The following is an 18,921-nucleotide window of genomic DNA, read 5'->3' as shown; positions in this document are numbered from 1 at the left end:
TTGCTGCCACCTTTCAACTGAGATGAATCGCGGCAGCACACGCAAGAAGACGCCGCGATCTCTTCACCAAATCAAGTGAAACTGTTAGCCGCTTCTTATCCGAAAGTGGAAAAATGGAGAGCACGCACTGTTCGGGTCAGAGAGCGCGGCAGATCCGTATCAGTTTAGTCTAAGACGTACGCTGACTGATAAAAGCCATAGCAAACTCGACCCCTCCATCTCCATGCTCGAAGTCAATGAAATCGCCACGCCAGAGATTTCATTTCCCTATATAAACTGTCTATGTTTCCATGGCTCTGCCAACTCAAAGCACACACAAAGACAACGCTACACGAAGCCATTATGGTTTCCGCCATGAAGCTGTCGGTCACCCTCGTCCTCCTCTCAGGTGCGTCCATCGTAAATTCTTACCCATAATCCCGTGAGAGATGGGTTCTTTTTGACAATTTTTGTATGCGTGTGCTGGCCGGATCAACCCTGCAGGGCTCGTGGTGTTCGGGGAGATCGTGGACGCCAAGGCCAAGGCGCCGTGCGCCGTGGTGTGCTTCCAGGGAGGGCACATCACCTGCGACAACTACCCCGGCCAGGAGCTCGACGGGTGCGACTGCGAGTGCGCGCCGGCCGACGGCAAGGGCTGCGTGCTCCACCTCGACGACGGCGTGACCCACACCAACTGCGGCACGACCAAAAAGTTCTAGCTGAATTGTTGGTTTGAATCTGAGTTCAATAAGGCTCTGCAAGCTTGGTGTCGAACAACGAAAATGTTCGCGTGTCTGTGGTTTGGCAGTGTAATTCAACTTTACACGCTTCGAATAAAATTTCCGAGCAGAATGTGGTAAAACTCATAAAAGTACGTACGCGCACAATAATATTAAAGATTTAATAATACCCTGATACTTCATAAGGGCATCTTCAACGGCAACTCGCAAATTTTCTCCGGCGTCCGTCCACAGATACGGATGCGGGAGGACGTCATCCAACACTAGCCGCATACATTTCATATTGTTTTCAACTAACCGGGTGAAATTCATGCAAACTTGGCCGGATTTCATATAGACGTGACAATTTCATACAAACCAAACGAAAAAAGTTACATTTTAGACATATTTTAACAAAAAAAGTAAAACTATATGCACTTACAGTCGCGCGCTCCACTCCCACGACACGGATACAATACACTAAGCTATGTCAGGCCTCGGCGGATCCTTGTGTCTTCCTCATGTCCGGCAGCCCGCTAACCGGACTACCGAAAGTCCCGGAGGCATATTCTTTCCCCCTATCTTCCCTATGTCCGGCCACGCGCACTCTTAATGGTAACTTATTATGGCCAGTTTGGGTAATTGGCACGTCCAGATAAGAATGCAATGGGTATGTGTTGTCCACTAACTCTAGACCAGATCCAAGGTTGCTATCTTTTTTATGTAGTTGTTGCACTGAACCTAATTGCAAGACACGGGTTAGGCGGGTTACTTTCTCTTTAGAAGGCATAAGGGGCAGAACAGCCCAACTGAACTTTTGGTTAATCCATTTTTTATTTTATATTTTTTGGAGGAATACTGCCGATCTATTCATTTTTAATCATGGCAGTACAACAAACATCAAAAATAATAAAAATTATATACAGATCCATATACCACCTAACGATTACAAACACTGAAGCGAGTTGAAGGCGCGCCGCCGTCTTCGTCACTCTCTCGCCGGAGTCACGCAAAACTTGTTGTACTAAATAGTCGGGAGGTCGTCATGCTAAGGCTTCATAGGACCAGCGCACCAGGACAGCAATCGTCGCCGTTGAAGAGTATTGTAGATTGGAAGGATCCGACCCGAAGACACACGAATGTAGACAAACTACGACCACATCCGAGCAAATTCACCAAAGACAGACTTGCCGGAGTCACACCTCCACACACCCACAGATGATACTAGATGCACCACCGGAACGGAGACTTGGCGGGAAGAACCTTATTCCATTTTTAAGGATCCACCATTGTCTCGTTTTTCTGAGCAGGACACAAACCCTAACAAAACTCGAAGAAACATCTAACAAGCGAAGCCCTCCCGCCGGTAAAGGCAGGGATCCATTGCACCGCCATGGCCCTAATGCCACTGGAGACGAGGTGGACCGGCGATAGCGACAGCAGGCGGCAAAGGAACCTTAGTTTTGTTTGGGGAAGGAGGCGGCTGCGTTTTGGGAGCGGGTTACAACGGTGTCCTTAAACCAGGAGTACTTTATTAAATCAGTTTTGCGTGATCTCAAGAAAGAAGATAAGTTTTGCATGATCTAAAAGAAAGACATAAGTTTTGCATGGCGCAGAAGAGAAACAACAAAGAAGCAGTAGAAGACACTTGCTAAAATGTGAAGCAGAACAAAAAATAGTCTAGGGTTGTGAAGTTTTAGACCCAAGCGGGAGCATCACAACCACCACAAAAGTACACCTGTGATAATGTTGTAGGACACAAGTTCAGGCATACGCAGTTCATTCAGAACCCCAAGAGCACAACCATCATCGTAATGGCTCGCGGGAGGAGCACTGATACTCTTTCAATCAGTAGACCCCCCCCCCCCCAACCACATAGAGGATGTAGCGATGTGATGGAGCTAGCATTATGAAACAAAGCAAAGGGTTATTCACCATGGATGGATTGTGCAGTTTCCTTATCTTTTGGTCCATGCATCTCTGACTTACATAATTGTTATCTTTACAAAAATTGAGGTCATGGAAAGCTTCGGAAACCATCAAGAGATTCTCGAAACAATTATTTTGCAATCCAAAGGTTTAGTGGTCAAAATATGAGGCGTAGGTGCAAGTCTGTTTCACATAGAGGATCGATGGTGGACCAGTGGGGAGCACCTACTCCTGAATGATGCTTGCATGAACATAAGCGAAGAACATGTGCTCGATTGTTTCCTCTTGTCCACCGAAGATGGACACAACCGACCAAGGTTGCACCTATGATGGAGGAGGATGACACATGGTAGATGATGACGATGACATGGCCAAATGGATAATTTGCACCGACTAGGGGCGAATAAATGCCAAATGTGAGTGGCAAAGTTGTCGGCAGGGTGATCACCCATGCACAGAGCATAAGCATCATGTGAAGATAACGTGGCCGGAGAGATGGCAAGCACATGCTCACCGGGGATGTCGACAAGAAATGTGATCATGCAGCTCCCCGTTGTGGAGCATCAAACTCCCTTATTACGGAGGAAAGCCGGGGTTATAATAGAGTAGCTCGACCAATATAACCTTAAGAATGTAGATGTTGGGGTAGAGGACATTGGTGAACTGGGCGGAGTTTATGTATTGCGTTTTCGATGTTGGAGTTTATGTCAGTTCCTCACCGATGGAGTTCATCAAAATCAGCGTTCATTTGCAGAAGTTATAATAATTTTGGTCTTTTTGCATTCAACTGTTGTGCTTGGGCAAGTTTGCAGCACCTTGGCGGTAGTACCGCTCAGGTCCATGGTAGTATCGCTTAGGCATTATTTCCGCAGGCTGGTGCCGCTCCAACTTTTGCTTGGGAAATGCCTTCTATTGCTATTTGGATTATAAGCGGTAGTGACACGGTAGTACCGCTTGTGCGGTACTTCCACTCTAGTGTGGTGCTGGCTACCGTTGGTTCCTCTGTAACCCTTCAACAATTAGTGGTAGCACTGCTTGTCAGAGGCAGTAGTACTGCTCCGACGGAATTGTCGTTCTAGTACTTCTATACTCGTTGGGTCGCGTTGACCGGGCTAAGCGGTAGTACCGCTTGAGCACGACAAGTGCATATAACGATTGGATTTGTCCTCCCACTATAAAAAAAGGGGTCTTCTTCCCCATTGCCCCCAACGACTTTGGCCAAGATTTCTCCTCCATTGTTGACCTCCAAAAGCTTTGCCTTCTCTCCATTCCTCCAATGAATCTTGAATCTTTTTGTGGGAAAAGAGAGAGATATCTATATCCACATTCTCCACCAATCCATGTCTCCTCTTAGTGAGGGAACCTTGTGGATCTAGATCTTGAAGTTCTTTTTGTGTTCTTCCTCTCATATTCCTCCATAGCTTTTGTTGCTTTGGTGAGATTTGAGAGTGAGGGACTTGAGCACTTCGTGTGTTCTTGTCATTTCATTCGTTGCACCGGTTTGAGTTTTTCACGATGGTACGTGGAAGTGAAAGTTGAGAAGTTTATTACTCTTGGGTGTTTGGGCGTCCTAGATAGTTGGTGGTGTCGCGGAGCTCAATAATTATGGTGTAGAACTCTGGGCAAGCTTCGGTCTCTCTAATTAAGTTGTGAAGATTCCCCCGAGCAATTTGTACATGTTCGGCGACTGCCCCCAAGGTTCCATTTGTACGGGTTCGGTGACTGTACCCAAGGGTCGCCATTTGTACGGGTTCGGTGACCGTCCTCAAGGGTCCCCTAGTGGAATCATGGCATCTTGCATTGTGTAAGTGCGCGAGGAGATTACGGTGACCCTAGTGGAATTTTGGGGAACATTGTGCCTCCACACGACTTCAAACAGAGATTAGCGTCCGCAAGGGTTTGAACTTCGGGATACATCGTCATCTCTGTGTGCCTCGATTATCTCTTACCCGAGCCATTTACTTATGCACTTTACTTTGTGATAGTCATAACGTTTCATGTTATATATCTTGCTATCACTTAGTTGTTTATCTTGCTTAGCATAAGTTGCCGGTGCACATATATGAGCCTAGTTGATTTAGGTTTTGTGCTTGATAAATTAAACTCTAGTTTTATTCCGCATTTGTTCAAGCCTAAAGCGTAATTATTTTAAAGCACCTATTCACCCTCCCTCCTCTAGGCGACATCCACGGTCTTTCATCCTTGTTTCGATCTTTGGTGCTCACATACCGGCGAGCCCTAGGAATGAGGTAGAGACAAGAGAAGAAATTGTTGCACAAGAATAAGAGAGAGAGAGAGAGAGGGAGAGAGAGAGGGGGAGGGGGAGCAAATGAAAAGGAATAAGAAAGACATCGCACAATATGCCAGGACTTTTCATTGGCCATGACAATGAAAAGGAAGTTCTTGCTGCAGTAGACTACGAAGACGATAACTGCGGGTAGGTGGAACGAGCGCGGGGGGAGAGGGGTGGTTGTCGATCACTCTTCATTGCGGTCAGCAACGAAAAGTCTCTCTCCGTCTGTGGTGGCCTCGAAAACTCCATCTTCATCCGAGGTGGCCACGAAAACTATCTCTTCGTCCTAGTCGGATATGAAAAGCGGCTCTTCGGTGGCGGCAACTACAACAAGATGATACAATCGTAATTTTTGAAATTGGGATCATATTTTCGGATTTCATAAAAAAGATCCACGCGATTGATGTGAAGTACCCAGTTGGGCTGAAGGGGTTTCATATGGTCATCTTGCTGTCAATTGTCCGTACTTCAACTCTTTTTTCTCTTTGAAACTTCTGATTTATTCATTATTAACCATGACAATACAAATAACCCCAGAGATAATAAAAATTACAATCAGGTCTATATACCACCTAGCGAGGACTGTAACCACTGGAACAAGCTAAAGACGCGCCATTGTCATCGCCCCTCCCTCACTGGAGACAGGCAAATCTTGTTGTTGTGCCAAGCTCCCATAGGACCAATGCACCGGAGCAACAATCATCGCTGCTGAAGAAAGTCGTAGACCGGAGGGGTCAAATCTGTAAACACCCGAACAAAGATGAACGAACACAAGATCCAGAAAGATCCACCGAAGACCAGCACCGACCGGGTCCGCGAGATCTGACTAAGACACATGTCCACACGTCCTCCGATGAAGCTAGACACACTATCGAGATGGGAATCGAATGTGGGAGACATTATTCCTGCCGAGGGACATCACTGCCGTCACACAACCCTAATGAAGACACTAAACCTAACAAAAGCGGGAGTAGAGTCCCTCCCGCGGGTGGGGGCCGAGGTCCTCCACTATTATTTGGCCCATAGGCCATAGCAGACGGGGTGGACTGGCGGCAGTGCCGATGGGAGGAGGAGGAAAGACTGAGATCTTTTTTTTTGTAGAGGAGGAAAGAGGCTAGCCAACTGTTTTGTAAAGATCCAAGTTGAGCCTCCATACTTCAACTCGAAGCAGTGAACCTGCCATATGCGTGATGGTCGATGGACCTCGATAAGCAGCTCTGGAAATAAAGAAATGTAATGGTGATGATTGTTTGACTGGACCATTTTGGATCCAGAGCACAATGTTGAATGCAAGATAACTTTTCAAGCTCAAAGAAGTAGGCCGAAAGCTTTGCAGGTCACGTCCCACTGTTTGTGATCTGTGAACTCGACGACTGAGACTTTTGAGCGGTACGTCAACCCGATCCACATCGAACAAACAGTGGTACGGGTTGGCCGCTGATCCATCCAGCACGGCAACACCTCACAAACGAAGAGGCGCTCGACCAAGTCGGCAACCTCCTCTGACTTTCTGCCCTCAATCGGCCGGACAAATCATGCTGCCTGAGATCGACGGGAAACGTGGCCATAGTTCTGAAATCCACGAAGCCGCCGTCGACGCAAGCACGTACGTATTGGAGCACATAGTATCGCCTGCCATGTGATCTTGTTTCAAATCCCCGGTGAACCTACGTGGCACAAAGTCAGAGAGGGCGGCGGATCCAGCATGCAGTTTGGCTGAGCTGAACCGAAGCCTCCCTATATAAACGCACCGGCACCGCGCTGCAACCACAGATCGCACGACGCACAGAGACGAACGCGCAAGCATGGCCGCCACCATGAAGCTGTCACTCACCTTCGTCCTCCTCCTCTCCGGTAAGCCTCCATTCGCATCCTTGCTTGTGTTTTCTATGATCAAGCATCACTCCCTCTCACGATTATGTATCCTTGCTTGTGTTTGTTGTGGATCGAGCAGCGCTGGTGGTGTTCGGGGACGCGCAGGCGACCTGCGACAACATCCGGTGCATCCAGGGAGGGTACATCACCTGCAAGAACTACCCCGGCCAGAAGCTCGACGGGTGCGCCTGCGTGTGCGCGCCCGAGGACGGCAAGGGCTGCGTGCTCCACCTCGACAGCGGCTCCACCAACAAATGCACCAAGTACTGAACCGGATTACACGCGTTCGTCATTTTCATCTCTGCTCTCGTGTTTGAGTTCGAGCTAAATAAAGCTGCACGTGTGTCGTACGTACATGGAGTAAATAACGAATGGAATGTAAGTTTGTGTCGTGGAATGAAATGGAATGCAATCCGTTGATCAAGTTTTGTAGCAGGGCTAAGCACCGGGGAAAAAAGCATTAGAAGGAAAGAAACTGAAAAAACACAGAACTAGCTCAGTTTTTGGACCCCGGTAGTTGGCGAACTCGTTTGCTGTGAGGGATGACATTTGCGAACGTTTTTCTTGGCAGATTCTTCAGAGATGCATGCCATTTTCTTCAGAGACACATGGCTGGGAAGAATAAAATTTGACGCAAAAACGAGCGGAAACTGTTAGCGTTTGATCTCGCGTCGCAACTAAACCATCAGCAAGCGTTCGTGGAATAACCGAGGAATGGAATGCTAGATTGTGTCGTGCAAATATGCAATGGGTAACAGGACAAAGCACATACAAAAAGAAAGAGAAACAAGCATCGCTAGTAAGAAAAAGAAACTGAAAAAAAACAGAACTAGCTAGCACTTTTTTTGAGGATCTCCAGAACTAGGTAGCTGTATTTGAAACAACTGAGCGAGCGCACATGATCAGAGCATTGCACTAACCCAGGTCCAGCTGGATTGGGACGAACTCCTCCGTGACGTCCATAGATATTGCATTAGAGTATCTCCAACATTAACCTCTAAGACGGGCATTGTATTTGTCCGCGAAATCATGGGAAGACAAACTCGAGCTCCACACCTGCTCCTGAGCTGCTGAGGCTTGAGAGGAAGCCTCATTGCAGAAGGGGGCGATGTCAGCATCCCTGATAGAGCAACCCTACTATCTAGTGACCAAGACAACTCGTTGCGAGTTATGATCGTCTCTGCAAGGCTAACCAGGGTCACTGGGCCTACTAGGTGTGCGAAGGACCGACCCATCCTCAACACTACTAAATGCCAACTGCAAGATAGAGGGATATCGAGGGGAACTCCTATTCGACACCTTGTGCGCCCGCTACCAAAGTGACACTCATGCGCCAACTCGCATGGGCTGGCCCAACAACAGTTATTCATGCGCTCGTGCGTCTCGGGCTGCTCGCTCGCTCTCATGGTTGATCAATTGACTGTGAATTTCAAATATAGTTTACGAATTTGAACAAAATAGCGAAATTAAAAAAAAATGTTCATGAACACGAAAAAGTTCAGAAAAACTTAAAAGTTCGTGATTTTTAGAAAATATCGTGAACTGAAAAAAAGTTCATAGATTTGGAAAAAAATCATGAAATTAATTTTCTTTCATGAATTTCGCAATATTTCACTATTTAAAAAAATTATTCACAAATATGAAAAATGTTCATGAAATAAAAAAAGTTCTCAAATAGGACATTGCTTGTCATTTTCAAAAACATTCACGAACTTGAAAAAAGTCCATACAAATTAAAAGGAAAAAGAAAAAACATAAAAGAAAGAGAAAAGAGAAAAGGAAATAAAAAAGAAATGTGAGGACAAATGAGAAAACAAAAAATACGAAAGCTGAACAAAACTGGTGAAATGCAAAGAACAAAAAAGCCCGGCCATAATAAACATGAAGAGAACCTTCTAGAAGATTCCCAAAACTGGTGCTGGGAAGAGACACTTTTCGTCTAGTCCGTTACGCTAGCCAAGAGATCGAGCATAGGTGCGAGTTAATAATAAGCCCGTAATTGGCGCCTTAAGAGAGACCCTTAGGCCCCTCGCCCCTCGCATCGCCCCCGCGGGCGACCCGGGGGAAAAACCCTAGCCGCTGCCCCTCGAGTCTCCTCCTCCTCCCCCCCTCCTCGCCGCCGTCCATAGAGCCGCCGGGCGAAGCCTGGCCGGCTGGGCGGCGGCGGGGCTTCTCCCCATCCTCTCCGTCTTGGCTGGCGCGGGACAGCGGGATTCAGAGGAACGTGGGGTCCGGCGGCGCGGCTGGCGGGTCTCCCATCGGCGTCGTGCACGGCGCGGCGGTGGCGACCTGCGTGTCGTGAGGTGGTGGCTGCGTTGTCCTGACCGGTGGTCGCGGGTGCCGCCGGATCCAGATCGGATCCATCTGGATCCTTTCTTCGGACTCCGTCGGCCGCCGCAGGGTGGTGATGATCGTCGCTGACCACGTCGGATCGTTGGATTCGGCGTCTGGAGATCTACAAGGAGTTCTTCTCGATCCTCCTTTCCGGTGGGTTGAGCCACATGGCCCTTTCATCTTTGCGGGTTTCGGATCATGGCTTGCTGGATCCGGAGTACACAAAGGTTTGGTGGCATGGGATGGGGACCGGAGGAAACTTTGGTCGGCGTGTTCGGCCCGGCATCGGCGACGTCACTTGACGCCGTTACCCTTCCTGGAGGTGAAGCCGAGGCCCCCCCTATCCACCCCTGAACCCCTTCCGGACGAAAGTCCAAAATTCAGTCTGGATTGGGCGGCGGCGGCGTCCTGCGTGTCGTATCCTCCATGGAGGCGCCGTCTTGGGAGGAACTGTTGTTCGGGGGAGAGATGTTGTGGATGGTGGGCTCCGAGTAGCTCCAGCAGTGGTGATGGTGTGGAGGTTGCCAGGTGGTGCGGTGTTGTATCTACCGCGTCATTGACGACGAGTGGTGGCGGCATGGTGCAGCTGCATATCGACGACGGATGCAGCTGGATGGACGAGCGCAGGGTGGTCGAGCTGTTTGGCGCCATTGTGGCGTCGACGGCAGGTCTGGCAAGGTTTGTGCGTCAGTACCTGCTCTGGAGATGGATCGGTGGAAGAAGGCGGCGACAGCCTCGGTGAGTGCGCCGGACCGGCGTGTGACCCAATCCTGGTATGTGGCTAGGATGGGGCATCCGGCATTAGGTGTTAGGATTTGGTGCGATGTCTGTTTGGTATTAGGCTCGGACATTCGGCACCACTGCATCAAGGGGGTAGGAGTAGCGACATATGTTGCCTAGATGGTGACTTCAGGCTTACTGATGTACTACTTTGTAAGGTCTTTTGTGCTTAATAATTAATAAAGTGGTCGTATGGATCGTCCAGATGCAGAAGCCGGGGGTGCACCCTCCTTTTCTAAAAAAAACTAGCGCCTTAAGCGCTGAATAGGATCTAGGTTTCGAGTCGATCAGGTGAAACGACTACGGCACCAGCGACTTCTCTTCTTCGTGTTCATCTCCTTCCACATTCCTTGCATGTAATTGCTACTAGTTACTCATATCAAGAGAGAGAGACTACTAAAGAAAACATTATACACAGAATCTTAGCAGCAGCGCGGCACAAAAAGAGGCGCTACTGCTAATTAGCAGTAGCGAGGTTAAGAGAAACACGCTACTGATGTAAATTTAGCAGTAGCGCGTGATGTGTAAACCACACTGCTACAAAAATCCACCGACAGTACCAACAACCTAAGTTTACTAGCAGCACGGCGTCGCGATGCGCGCTACTGCTAATGCAATAGTAGTAACGCGCTTTTTAGTCACGTCGCTGCTGCTAAATTTGAAATTGTCCACACGGTTAGCCCGTTTAGCAGTAGCGCGTGTGACGAAAGGGCGCTGTTGCTACGCTCTTAGTAGTAGCGCATTTTTCCTCCCGCGCTACTGCTAAGACGCAGGACCCCACCACCTTTTCGCCCCCCTCCCCCATCTCCTCTCCTCCCTTTCCCCTACCTCCCCCACACCCTCCCCCATCTCCTCTCATCCCTTTCCCCTACCTCCCACATGCATCCTCCCTACTCTTCTTCTTCCTCAATACTTCTCCCCCCATTACTCTTCCTCTTCTACCTGTCTTTCTCTCTCTTCATTACTCCTAGCTAACACCGCCTTCATTAATGCATCTTCTTTCTCTTTTTCCTTCCCCTCCACTAGTTGAAATTGTCTCCTTCCAAATTAGCTAGCTAGGTAGATGTAGCATTTAGTCAAGTGACCAATATTTTCCCCCTAACTAGATCTATCTTTGTCAAGAAGAGCTTTGTGCACTTTTGATCTCCCTACATCATCATCTCCACCGTGTGATCGATCTCAAGAAAGAGGTGATTAAAATTTCATGCTTTTGCAAAATGGAAATATGTGTATGTGTGTGATATGATAATTGGGCAATATGAAGGAAATTGTGTGTGTGGCATGTGTTGACGCCAAATTGTGCTTTTGAGTTGTCTATGTTTTGCCGAAATGTCAATTTATTTCCGTTTCGGCGAATTCCGGGCAAATCTCTAGATCTATATATGCCCTATTTTTAGGGAAGGTCATGCCAAATTTTTGTATGACTTTGATGCATGCACGCATTTTTATAATCAATTTGTTTATTATTACCATGCAGACGTTCATGATGGTCAGTGGAACGATGGTGGAGACCAGCCGCCTGATGTTAGTGTTGGTTTGCCCGTTAACAAGCACGATGGGAGGCTCAAAGGAGAAGGTCACTCCAATGGTCGCAGGGAACTGCACGTGGCATACTCAGATCGACGCAACGACTTTGACTAAGCAAACTTGGTAGTGCTACAACACCTAGACGAAGTAGATCCTTTCGTGGCACTGCACAAAGAAATTATCACAAAGAAATATCGTGACCGGGGGTATGTAGGACGGACGTCGAAGTTACTAGAGAGCACAACTCCACTTTCCTGCATTGGTTCAAAGAGCATATTATTGCTAATCCCCTGGAGGAGGGCTCTCAGGACGGATTGCTCATATACGCCTTAGCACATGGCCCCTCGCCCAACCTCCTAACCTATCAGGCATACGATATCAACGGATACACGTTCTACACTGAGGCCAAAGATATGGACAGTGATGATCAGAACTCAGGGGTGACGATGGAATGCATGACCGGCAGCGACAACGGCGCAACTGAAAGATTTTATGGAAGGGTCGAGGAGATCTGGGAGCTTGACTACTCTGGACTACACAACACGACGATGTTTCGTGTCAGATGGGCTAAGAATGTCGAAAGAGAAAACCGGAATTTCACTACTATGACTATACCCGACGCCAAGAGCACTACCGTGAACGCTATCACAAAAAATGAGCCATGGGTACACGCTAAGTACGTGACACAATGCTTCTTCATAACCGACCCGCGCAATCCCAGCCGTGTTGTCGTGAGGAGAGGCAAAAGGAACACCATTGGAATGGATGGAGTCGCCAACGAGGAAGACTACGATCAGTACGGCAACCCAATGAGGGAAGAAGATGATGATGATGATGAAGTATACGTCAAAAGAAGAACCAATACTACATTACCTAAGAAAATCGTACTCCATGGAAAAGGAAAAGTCACAATGAGGAGACCAATCATTCTTCAATGAACAAGAAGGGGAAGAAGCTGACTCAAAAACAAAAACGTCAACGCCGAGGAGCCATATGTTATCGGTCAAATGATGTAATATATATGTTCCAATTTTGTATACACACTTAGCCATTATTATGCATGGGTCCAATGATGTAATATATATGTTCCTATTTTGTATACATATTTAACCGTCAAATAATGCAATATATATCGCCCTCAATTCCCTTCGTTAACTGCTCTCGAAAAAAATGTGAGAGAAAATAAAGGAAAAGAAAATAGAAGGAAACAAACAGGAAAACGGTTATCTAGGTACTGGTTATAGCAGCGCGCTTTTTTGGGAAAAGAGCTACAACTAGTCAAGGTAGCAGTAGCGGTTTCTACACGAAACCGCTATAGCTACCTGGAGTAGCTATAGCGCGTTTTGCCTAAACGCGCTACTACTATGCCCACTTAACCCTGAAAATCCCCACTCATCTCTTCATCCCGCCTCTTTTCCCCCAAATCCCCACACTCTCTCTTCCCCCATCGCGTCGTCGGAGCCCTCGCCGCGCCTCTACGCTCGCCCCCGACCCCGATGCCGACCAACTCCGGCCCCGACCCCGACCCCGGCTTCGGCCCCGGCGCTCGCCCACGGCCCCGGCCCCGACCCCGACCCTGGCTCCGGCCCCGGGGCTCGACCCCGACCCCTCCCAACCTCGGCCGTCGTCGGGCCTGCACCCTCTGTAAGCCCCCCGCCTCTCCTCCTCTCTCTGGTAGCTAGGGATTTTGGTTAATTTAGTTAGGTTTTAGTTAGGGCAGATGGTTAATTAGGTTATATATTTAGTTATGAATTTAGCTAGGTTTTTTCTTCAAATTCTATATTTTTATTCCTTTTATATGCAACTTTGAAGTGGACAAGTGATATGTGGACATGTGATGTTTTGGACATGTCATATTTGGAAATTTGGACATGTCATTTGGACATGATGATTATGTGTAGGGTAAATGATCCGAGTGGCCTATGTTATGCCGGAATGTTGATTCATTTCCGTTCCGGTGAATTTCAGGCGCTCGATATGTCCATTTTTTTTAGCAAAGGTCATGCCGAAATTTTCCGTGAATTTTGGCATGATTTGTGCTAGATAATAGGCATATCGAGTGCTGGGAAACGACATTCCGGCAAACATAGATTTTGGCATGATTTTCTGTGAATTTTGGCATGATTTACAATGAGGGCCTGGAGGCCAAGAAGCAGAAAAAAGAAGTTTAGTCAGGCGGACATCGACGAGAAGGTGAAGCTTGCTGTCGAGAAAAAAGCAACTGAGGACGCGAAAAAATAGCCGAGGAGAAATGAGTTGCTACAGCAGGCAGTCAATGCAGCTGTAACTGCCTGCTGAAATGATTTCGCTACTAACTTGGTTCCAGCTATCATCAACTGGACGAAGGAAAATCCAGACAAGACGGTACATGTTTCTCGTTGCCCAGTTTCGTCGGCAGCAACTCTGTGAACAACAACACCACTACACCATCACTTGCTCATGCAACCGGGCCTCCGCTCGCAGTCGCTCCCGCTCATCGCTGCCCGTCCTCAGTCTCTGGCGCGCTAGGTGGGCCTTCGTCTTTGGCTGAGCTCGACGCCCTCACGGTAATTACATGTCGAACCAACACTATTCTGATCACGGGATCATAATAATATTCTAATCACAACCCGAACTTCCTGAGTAACGTGCCTAAACTTCCCTGTGTACGAACCCGACCTTCGGGCTATCTTTGCAACCGTGGCTTCCCTCGCGAATTATTCTTGTTAGTCGTGTTCTATATGATGTTAGTGTAATCTAGAATCATTTTTAGCAACTAAATACCGGTTTTAAATAGGAATCTCGCTCGTTGGCGGATATTGCTCTCGGGTCGTGATGAAATTGTGTTTTTTGCAATTTTACTACCTGAGTTGTTCGACCTAAACTTCCCCGTGTGCTAGGTTGAACTTCCGCCAACATTGCCCAAATGGTGCTTGCTATATAGCGTTGGAAAGCTATGAACACCAGTATCATGACCCAAGTTAAATTTTGGGCAAAATGTAAGCGGTTTAAGAGCAGTTTTGAAAATCGTTTTTCTTCATACAAAAAACGTGAATCGTATTTTCGATCGCATTTTTAAACCGTTTATCGGAATGAGGCAAATAATATGGCGTTGGAAAGCTGCTGCAAAACCGCTCCTTCCACATGTTGAAATTTTCCTCTAATTCCCTATGGTTATAGAGTAATTCGGAAAATCATAGAATTTCGCAAACGGAACACCCAGGTTCGTATTTTCATTGCCATTTCTAAACGGCTAATCCAATTGAGGCAAATAATATGGCGTTGGAAAGCTTATGAAAACGCGCTACTTTTTCGTGTTAAAAGGTTTTTCTAATTTTGAACGGTTTAAAAGTAATTTAGAAAACGATACAAGTTCCACCGAGTTCGTATTTTTGAACTAATTTTTTAACCGTACGTCCAAATGCAGCAAATGATATGGCGTTGGAAAGTTTGAAGAAATGCAAAACGTTTTCGTATATATTCTTTACCCTAATTCATTACGGTTTTATGTCAGTTTTGAAAATGTCTAAAAACTTATTTTTGCCGTAATTTCTACAAACTTTATCGGAATGGGGCAAATAATATACCGTTGAAAAGCTAAGGAAAATGCGAAACTTTTTCATGTTGATGGTTTTCGGTGATTCCTAGCCGTTTTCCAGTAATTTCGAAAATTGCGAGATCATTCGTTCTGCCTTTATTGCGAAACAAATTCTTCGAAAATGCACCACGTGAAGAACCTGAACTTCTCGGCATGTCTACTTGAACTTCACTCTGTTTTTCACGTGCTTTTTTTGCTCGTAGATCTCCATCCACTGCTCATAGGTCTCCATCCACTCACCGGAATTGAGCAAGTGATATAGCGATGGAAAGCTGCTGTAAACACGCAACTTTCCCGTGTTGATTGTTTTTTCATACTCGCGACAATTTTAAAAGTTTTTCATCTCAAATTCATTCACTATAGTAGTCGAACTTCGTGTTGTTTTCACGTTGAACTTCTGTGATGTATTTCCGTTTGTAATTTTCTCATCTATTTCGTTAGTGTTACACAAATGATATTCTTTTTGTACAAACCTCTCTCTCAATATATTTTTTAACTTTCTCCGACCAAGGACTTGAACCTACACAACTGATATTCCTGTCGTTTTGAAGTAAATATGAGAAATGACGAGATCATGATTTGGCCTTCATTGCGAATGTAAACGCACTGCGTGAAGTAGTTGAACTTCTCGGGCATGTTTGTTTGAACCTCACTCTGTTTTTGACGTGTTGTTTTTTGCACTGCATGAAGTAGTTGAACTTCTGGGGCATGTCTATTTGAACTTCACCCTGTTTCACTTTATTATATTTTTCTTATATGAAATACACACCATGTAGTATTGAACTTCCGGTTGTTATCACTTTGAACTTCTCTCTGGTTTGAGAGAATTTTTTTAAAACACAAAAAACAACATGTTTTTTTATGTATTTTGGACATCTAAATACACGGTGAACCTCTCTCACAAGAATTTTTGAACTTTTCCCCGCCGAGCACCTGAATTTCTAGCAACCATTTTTTCGTTTATGAGATTGTTTTTAAAAGTGTAAAAAATGGTGCTGTGTTTTTTATTTTTTGAACAGGTAAATCCTAGGTTTTAATAAACTCCGAACTTCCTTGTTATTTCAATTTGAACTTCACCTTTTTATATTTTGAGTAAAGAATTGTATTCAACTTTTATACGAGGAAAAACTTAGTTTTGTAATCAACATTATACAACTTCTTTGTTACTACGAACTGAACTTCTTGGTTTATTCGTTAGCAACAGGAAAAATTCAAGTTTTGTGATAAATATTGAACTGCTCCATGTTTTGAAATTGAAGTTCTTGGTTTATTATTTAGTATCGAGGAAAATCTGATTTTTCATATGCATTGAACTAATGTATTTTTTTAAAATTGAAATTCTTGGTTTTTTCAATTTGGACTTCTTGGTGTTATTCATTTGTAACAGAAAAAAATCCTAATTTTGTAATAAGCATCGTACTTCTGGGATATTTTTGAACTGAAATTCTTAGTTTTTTGGTTGGTAACAGGAAAAATTATGGAGAAATCTGCATTTTTTATATACATCGAACTTCACCATTTTTTTAATTTGAACTTCTTAGTTTTATTTGTTAGTAATGGGGAAAATCCTTTTTTGAACTTTCCCAGGCAGGTCATTTGAACTTCGAGCAACTAAATATTTAGACTTTGCCATTTTATTCTTTTTTTTCTCATACGAAATGCACATCATGCAGTACATGAACTTCGGGCAGTTATCAATTTGAACTTCTCTCTGTTTGGCTTTTACTAACGGAAAAAATATGAGTTTTATGAACATCGAACCGCTCTAACTTTTTTTATTTGAACTTCTTTGTGTATCTTTAGAAATGTGAAAATTGGAGTTTTGTTAGAAACATCCAACTTCTTCACTATTTCCAATTGAACTTACTGGTTTTATTCTTTAGTAACTGGAAATCCGTTATAAATATCAAACTCCTCCACTTTTTCCAATTGAACTTCTTGGTTTTATTCTCTAGTAACGAGAAAACTTGATTTTATTGGTTTTTCCACCATGAATTACTTAAGTATACACCGTTGATTTTTCTCCTCTGCACATCACGTCTCTTGAGTCTCGACTTTTAAACCCCCCATGAATTATTATATTTTTGTTACATGAAATAAACAAGTTTGTTCTTTTTTGTGCCTATATATTTTTCATTCCCTAAATTTCTCTCGTAGCTCCCTATGAACTTCTACACATATGTCACGAATGTTCCCTAGTTTTTTAACCTTTTCTGTTTATTTTTTGAACTCTAGGATTAGTGGGTTTTTTTGTTGAACTTCGCTGGTTTTCATTTTTGGACTCGAAGGGTTTGTCATATCAACTAATATTTTTTATCATTCCTCTTGAGCATCTTTTTTTATGAACCTTTGGTGTTGACAAATGCACCAAACTTTAGGAACTCCTCGTTCTTTTATTTTTGAACTTTTTCAGCAGCAATAATACTTGAACTTCACTGACTTTTTTTGTGAAGCAACCAAATGCGCATACCACGTAGGGAATAGGGCACATTTTGTAAAAACACGGGGAGAGCACACAATCACAAAGAGGAAAATAAAGAAGGAAAAATTATGCATTTTTTCTCGTTTTTTGCTCATACATAGAAAATGTTTGTATCCACATTTTTAATTTTCTATGTTCTTTCTTTGATCTACATTACAGAAAATAGTATTTTTTAATTCGGTGTACTGCACGCACACACACACACGCATACCATATCCACATTTTTTGGTTGGCATCAACTTAAAAAGGTTTCAGTCTCACAAACATACACAAATCGAACTTCCATGAATTTCTATACCTTCTACAAAAAAACTTTTTGCGAGAACTTTGATAAACCTTTGCCCATGAGCAGTACTACATTAACATTTCATGTCCAAAATTGTTTGTCTTTACATTAGCGGGTGGAACGTCACAAGTGGATGGCAGTGCACGTTGGTGAACAGGAGAAGGAAGAATGGTGATGCTGGTGAAGGTCGAATTCGGTCGTCACTGCAGTCCACACGCAACAATAGTCTCGGCCGTTTGCGGACACGGGGTCAACGACGAGCAGAATGCAGCGCTCCACACATCTCTTCGTGACCGGATGCCCACACCTGCATCGATTTCACAAGGCAAAATAAAGAGTTTGTGATCAGAGCTGCATCAATGAACATGGTTAGGCACTCGCGACATAATCGAGTTTCAGATTTTTTCAATTAGAGCATCTCTTGTTGTTTGCTAGAGTAGTGTGCAGAGTTACAGTTTCACAATTTTTGAGCTTGATGCCTACTGATTTAGGCTAACCAACTACTTAAGAATTATGTAAAAGTAACTAACAGTAGCACCAGTTTCTAGACCAACTATTTTACTAAGCTGAAGGAATATATGGATGGTCTAATTTAATGGCAAATTCACTATGTATGAAACAAACAGAAGTTCAAGAGAAGCTGGGCAGAAGTGTAGAACATCGTTGTCATCGCTGGTTAAGGGGGAAGACCTTTTGCGTGATGCAGGAGACGATGCAAAGGCGCCTGTGGAGATTGACCGGTCGCGGGAGTAGCAGTTGACCTGCAGGAGCATGGGATCTGCTCTGCTTCTGGAGGTCTGACCGCGGAGAGGCGCTGCGGGGATGAGTGGCAGCAGGAGTCTTGTCGGGGCCAAGGGCAGGGAGCGGTTGTAGGAGATGCGTCCGGGTCTGGGTGGGAGCGACGGCGGGTGGCGCGCTAGAGCCAGGCGGTCAGCAGCGGGTGGCGCATCGAGGCCATGGGGGCGGTGGAGGGTGGCACGTCGAGGCAGTGCGGGTAGCAAAGGGTGGCGTGCCAGAGGCAGGGGGTCAGTGTCGAGCAGTGCATCAAGGCGTTGGAGGATGGCGCCATAGCCAGGGGCCGGTGGCTCGCTGGAGCTAGGGCGGCGGTGGGTGGCCACGAGGATCGGGGCAGAGAGGTGG

At 45.5% G+C, this 18,921-nt stretch overlaps 2 protein-coding genes across 2 annotated transcripts; both read left to right on the top strand.

The window, feature by feature from the left end:
• Positions 1 to 300: 300 nt before the first annotated feature.
• On the top strand, positions 301 to 841 carry LOC123082307 (uncharacterized). Its single transcript, XM_044504668.1, has 2 exons — positions 301 to 388; positions 484 to 841. The coding sequence occupies exons 1-2, from the start codon at positions 343 to 345 to the stop codon at positions 696 to 698; spliced, it is 261 nt and encodes an 86-aa protein (XP_044360603.1). The 5' UTR covers positions 301 to 342; the 3' UTR covers positions 699 to 841.
• Positions 842 to 6,571: 5,730 nt separating this feature from the next.
• Positions 6,572 to 7,219, top strand: LOC123082306 (uncharacterized). The gene is made up of 2 exons (XM_044504667.1): positions 6,572 to 6,774; positions 6,875 to 7,219. The coding sequence occupies exons 1-2, from the start codon at positions 6,726 to 6,728 to the stop codon at positions 7,063 to 7,065; spliced, it is 240 nt and encodes a 79-aa protein (XP_044360602.1). The 5' UTR covers positions 6,572 to 6,725; the 3' UTR covers positions 7,066 to 7,219.
• Positions 7,220 to 18,921: the final 11,702 nt, after the last annotated feature.

This window comes from Triticum aestivum, chromosome 4A (assembly GCF_018294505.1).
Source record: "Triticum aestivum cultivar Chinese Spring chromosome 4A, IWGSC CS RefSeq v2.1, whole genome shotgun sequence".
In the NCBI taxonomy this organism is placed as follows: domain Eukaryota; kingdom Viridiplantae; phylum Streptophyta; class Magnoliopsida; order Poales; family Poaceae; genus Triticum; species Triticum aestivum.
The sequence above is the reverse complement of the archived record's forward strand: the minus strand, read 5'-3'. Positions and strand labels throughout refer to the sequence as shown.

What these genes read in the sequence shown, in the direction of transcription:
- LOC123082307 (XM_044504668.1), top strand. Translation starts at nt 343, where the DNA reads ATGGTTTCCGCCATGAAGCTGTCGGTCACCCTCGTCCTCCTCTCAG. An exon ending in CACCCTCGTCCTCCTCTCAG is followed by an intron (nt 389 to 483) that starts GTGCGTCCATCG and finishes TCAACCCTGCAG; the next exon opens with GGCTCGTGGTGTTCGGGGAG.
- LOC123082306 (XM_044504667.1), top strand. Translation starts at nt 6,726, where the DNA reads ATGGCCGCCACCATGAAGCTGTCACTCACCTTCGTCCTCCTCCTCTCC. An exon ending in CTTCGTCCTCCTCCTCTCCG is followed by an intron (nt 6,775 to 6,874) that starts GTAAGCCTCCAT and finishes TGGATCGAGCAG; the next exon opens with CGCTGGTGGTGTTCGGGGAC.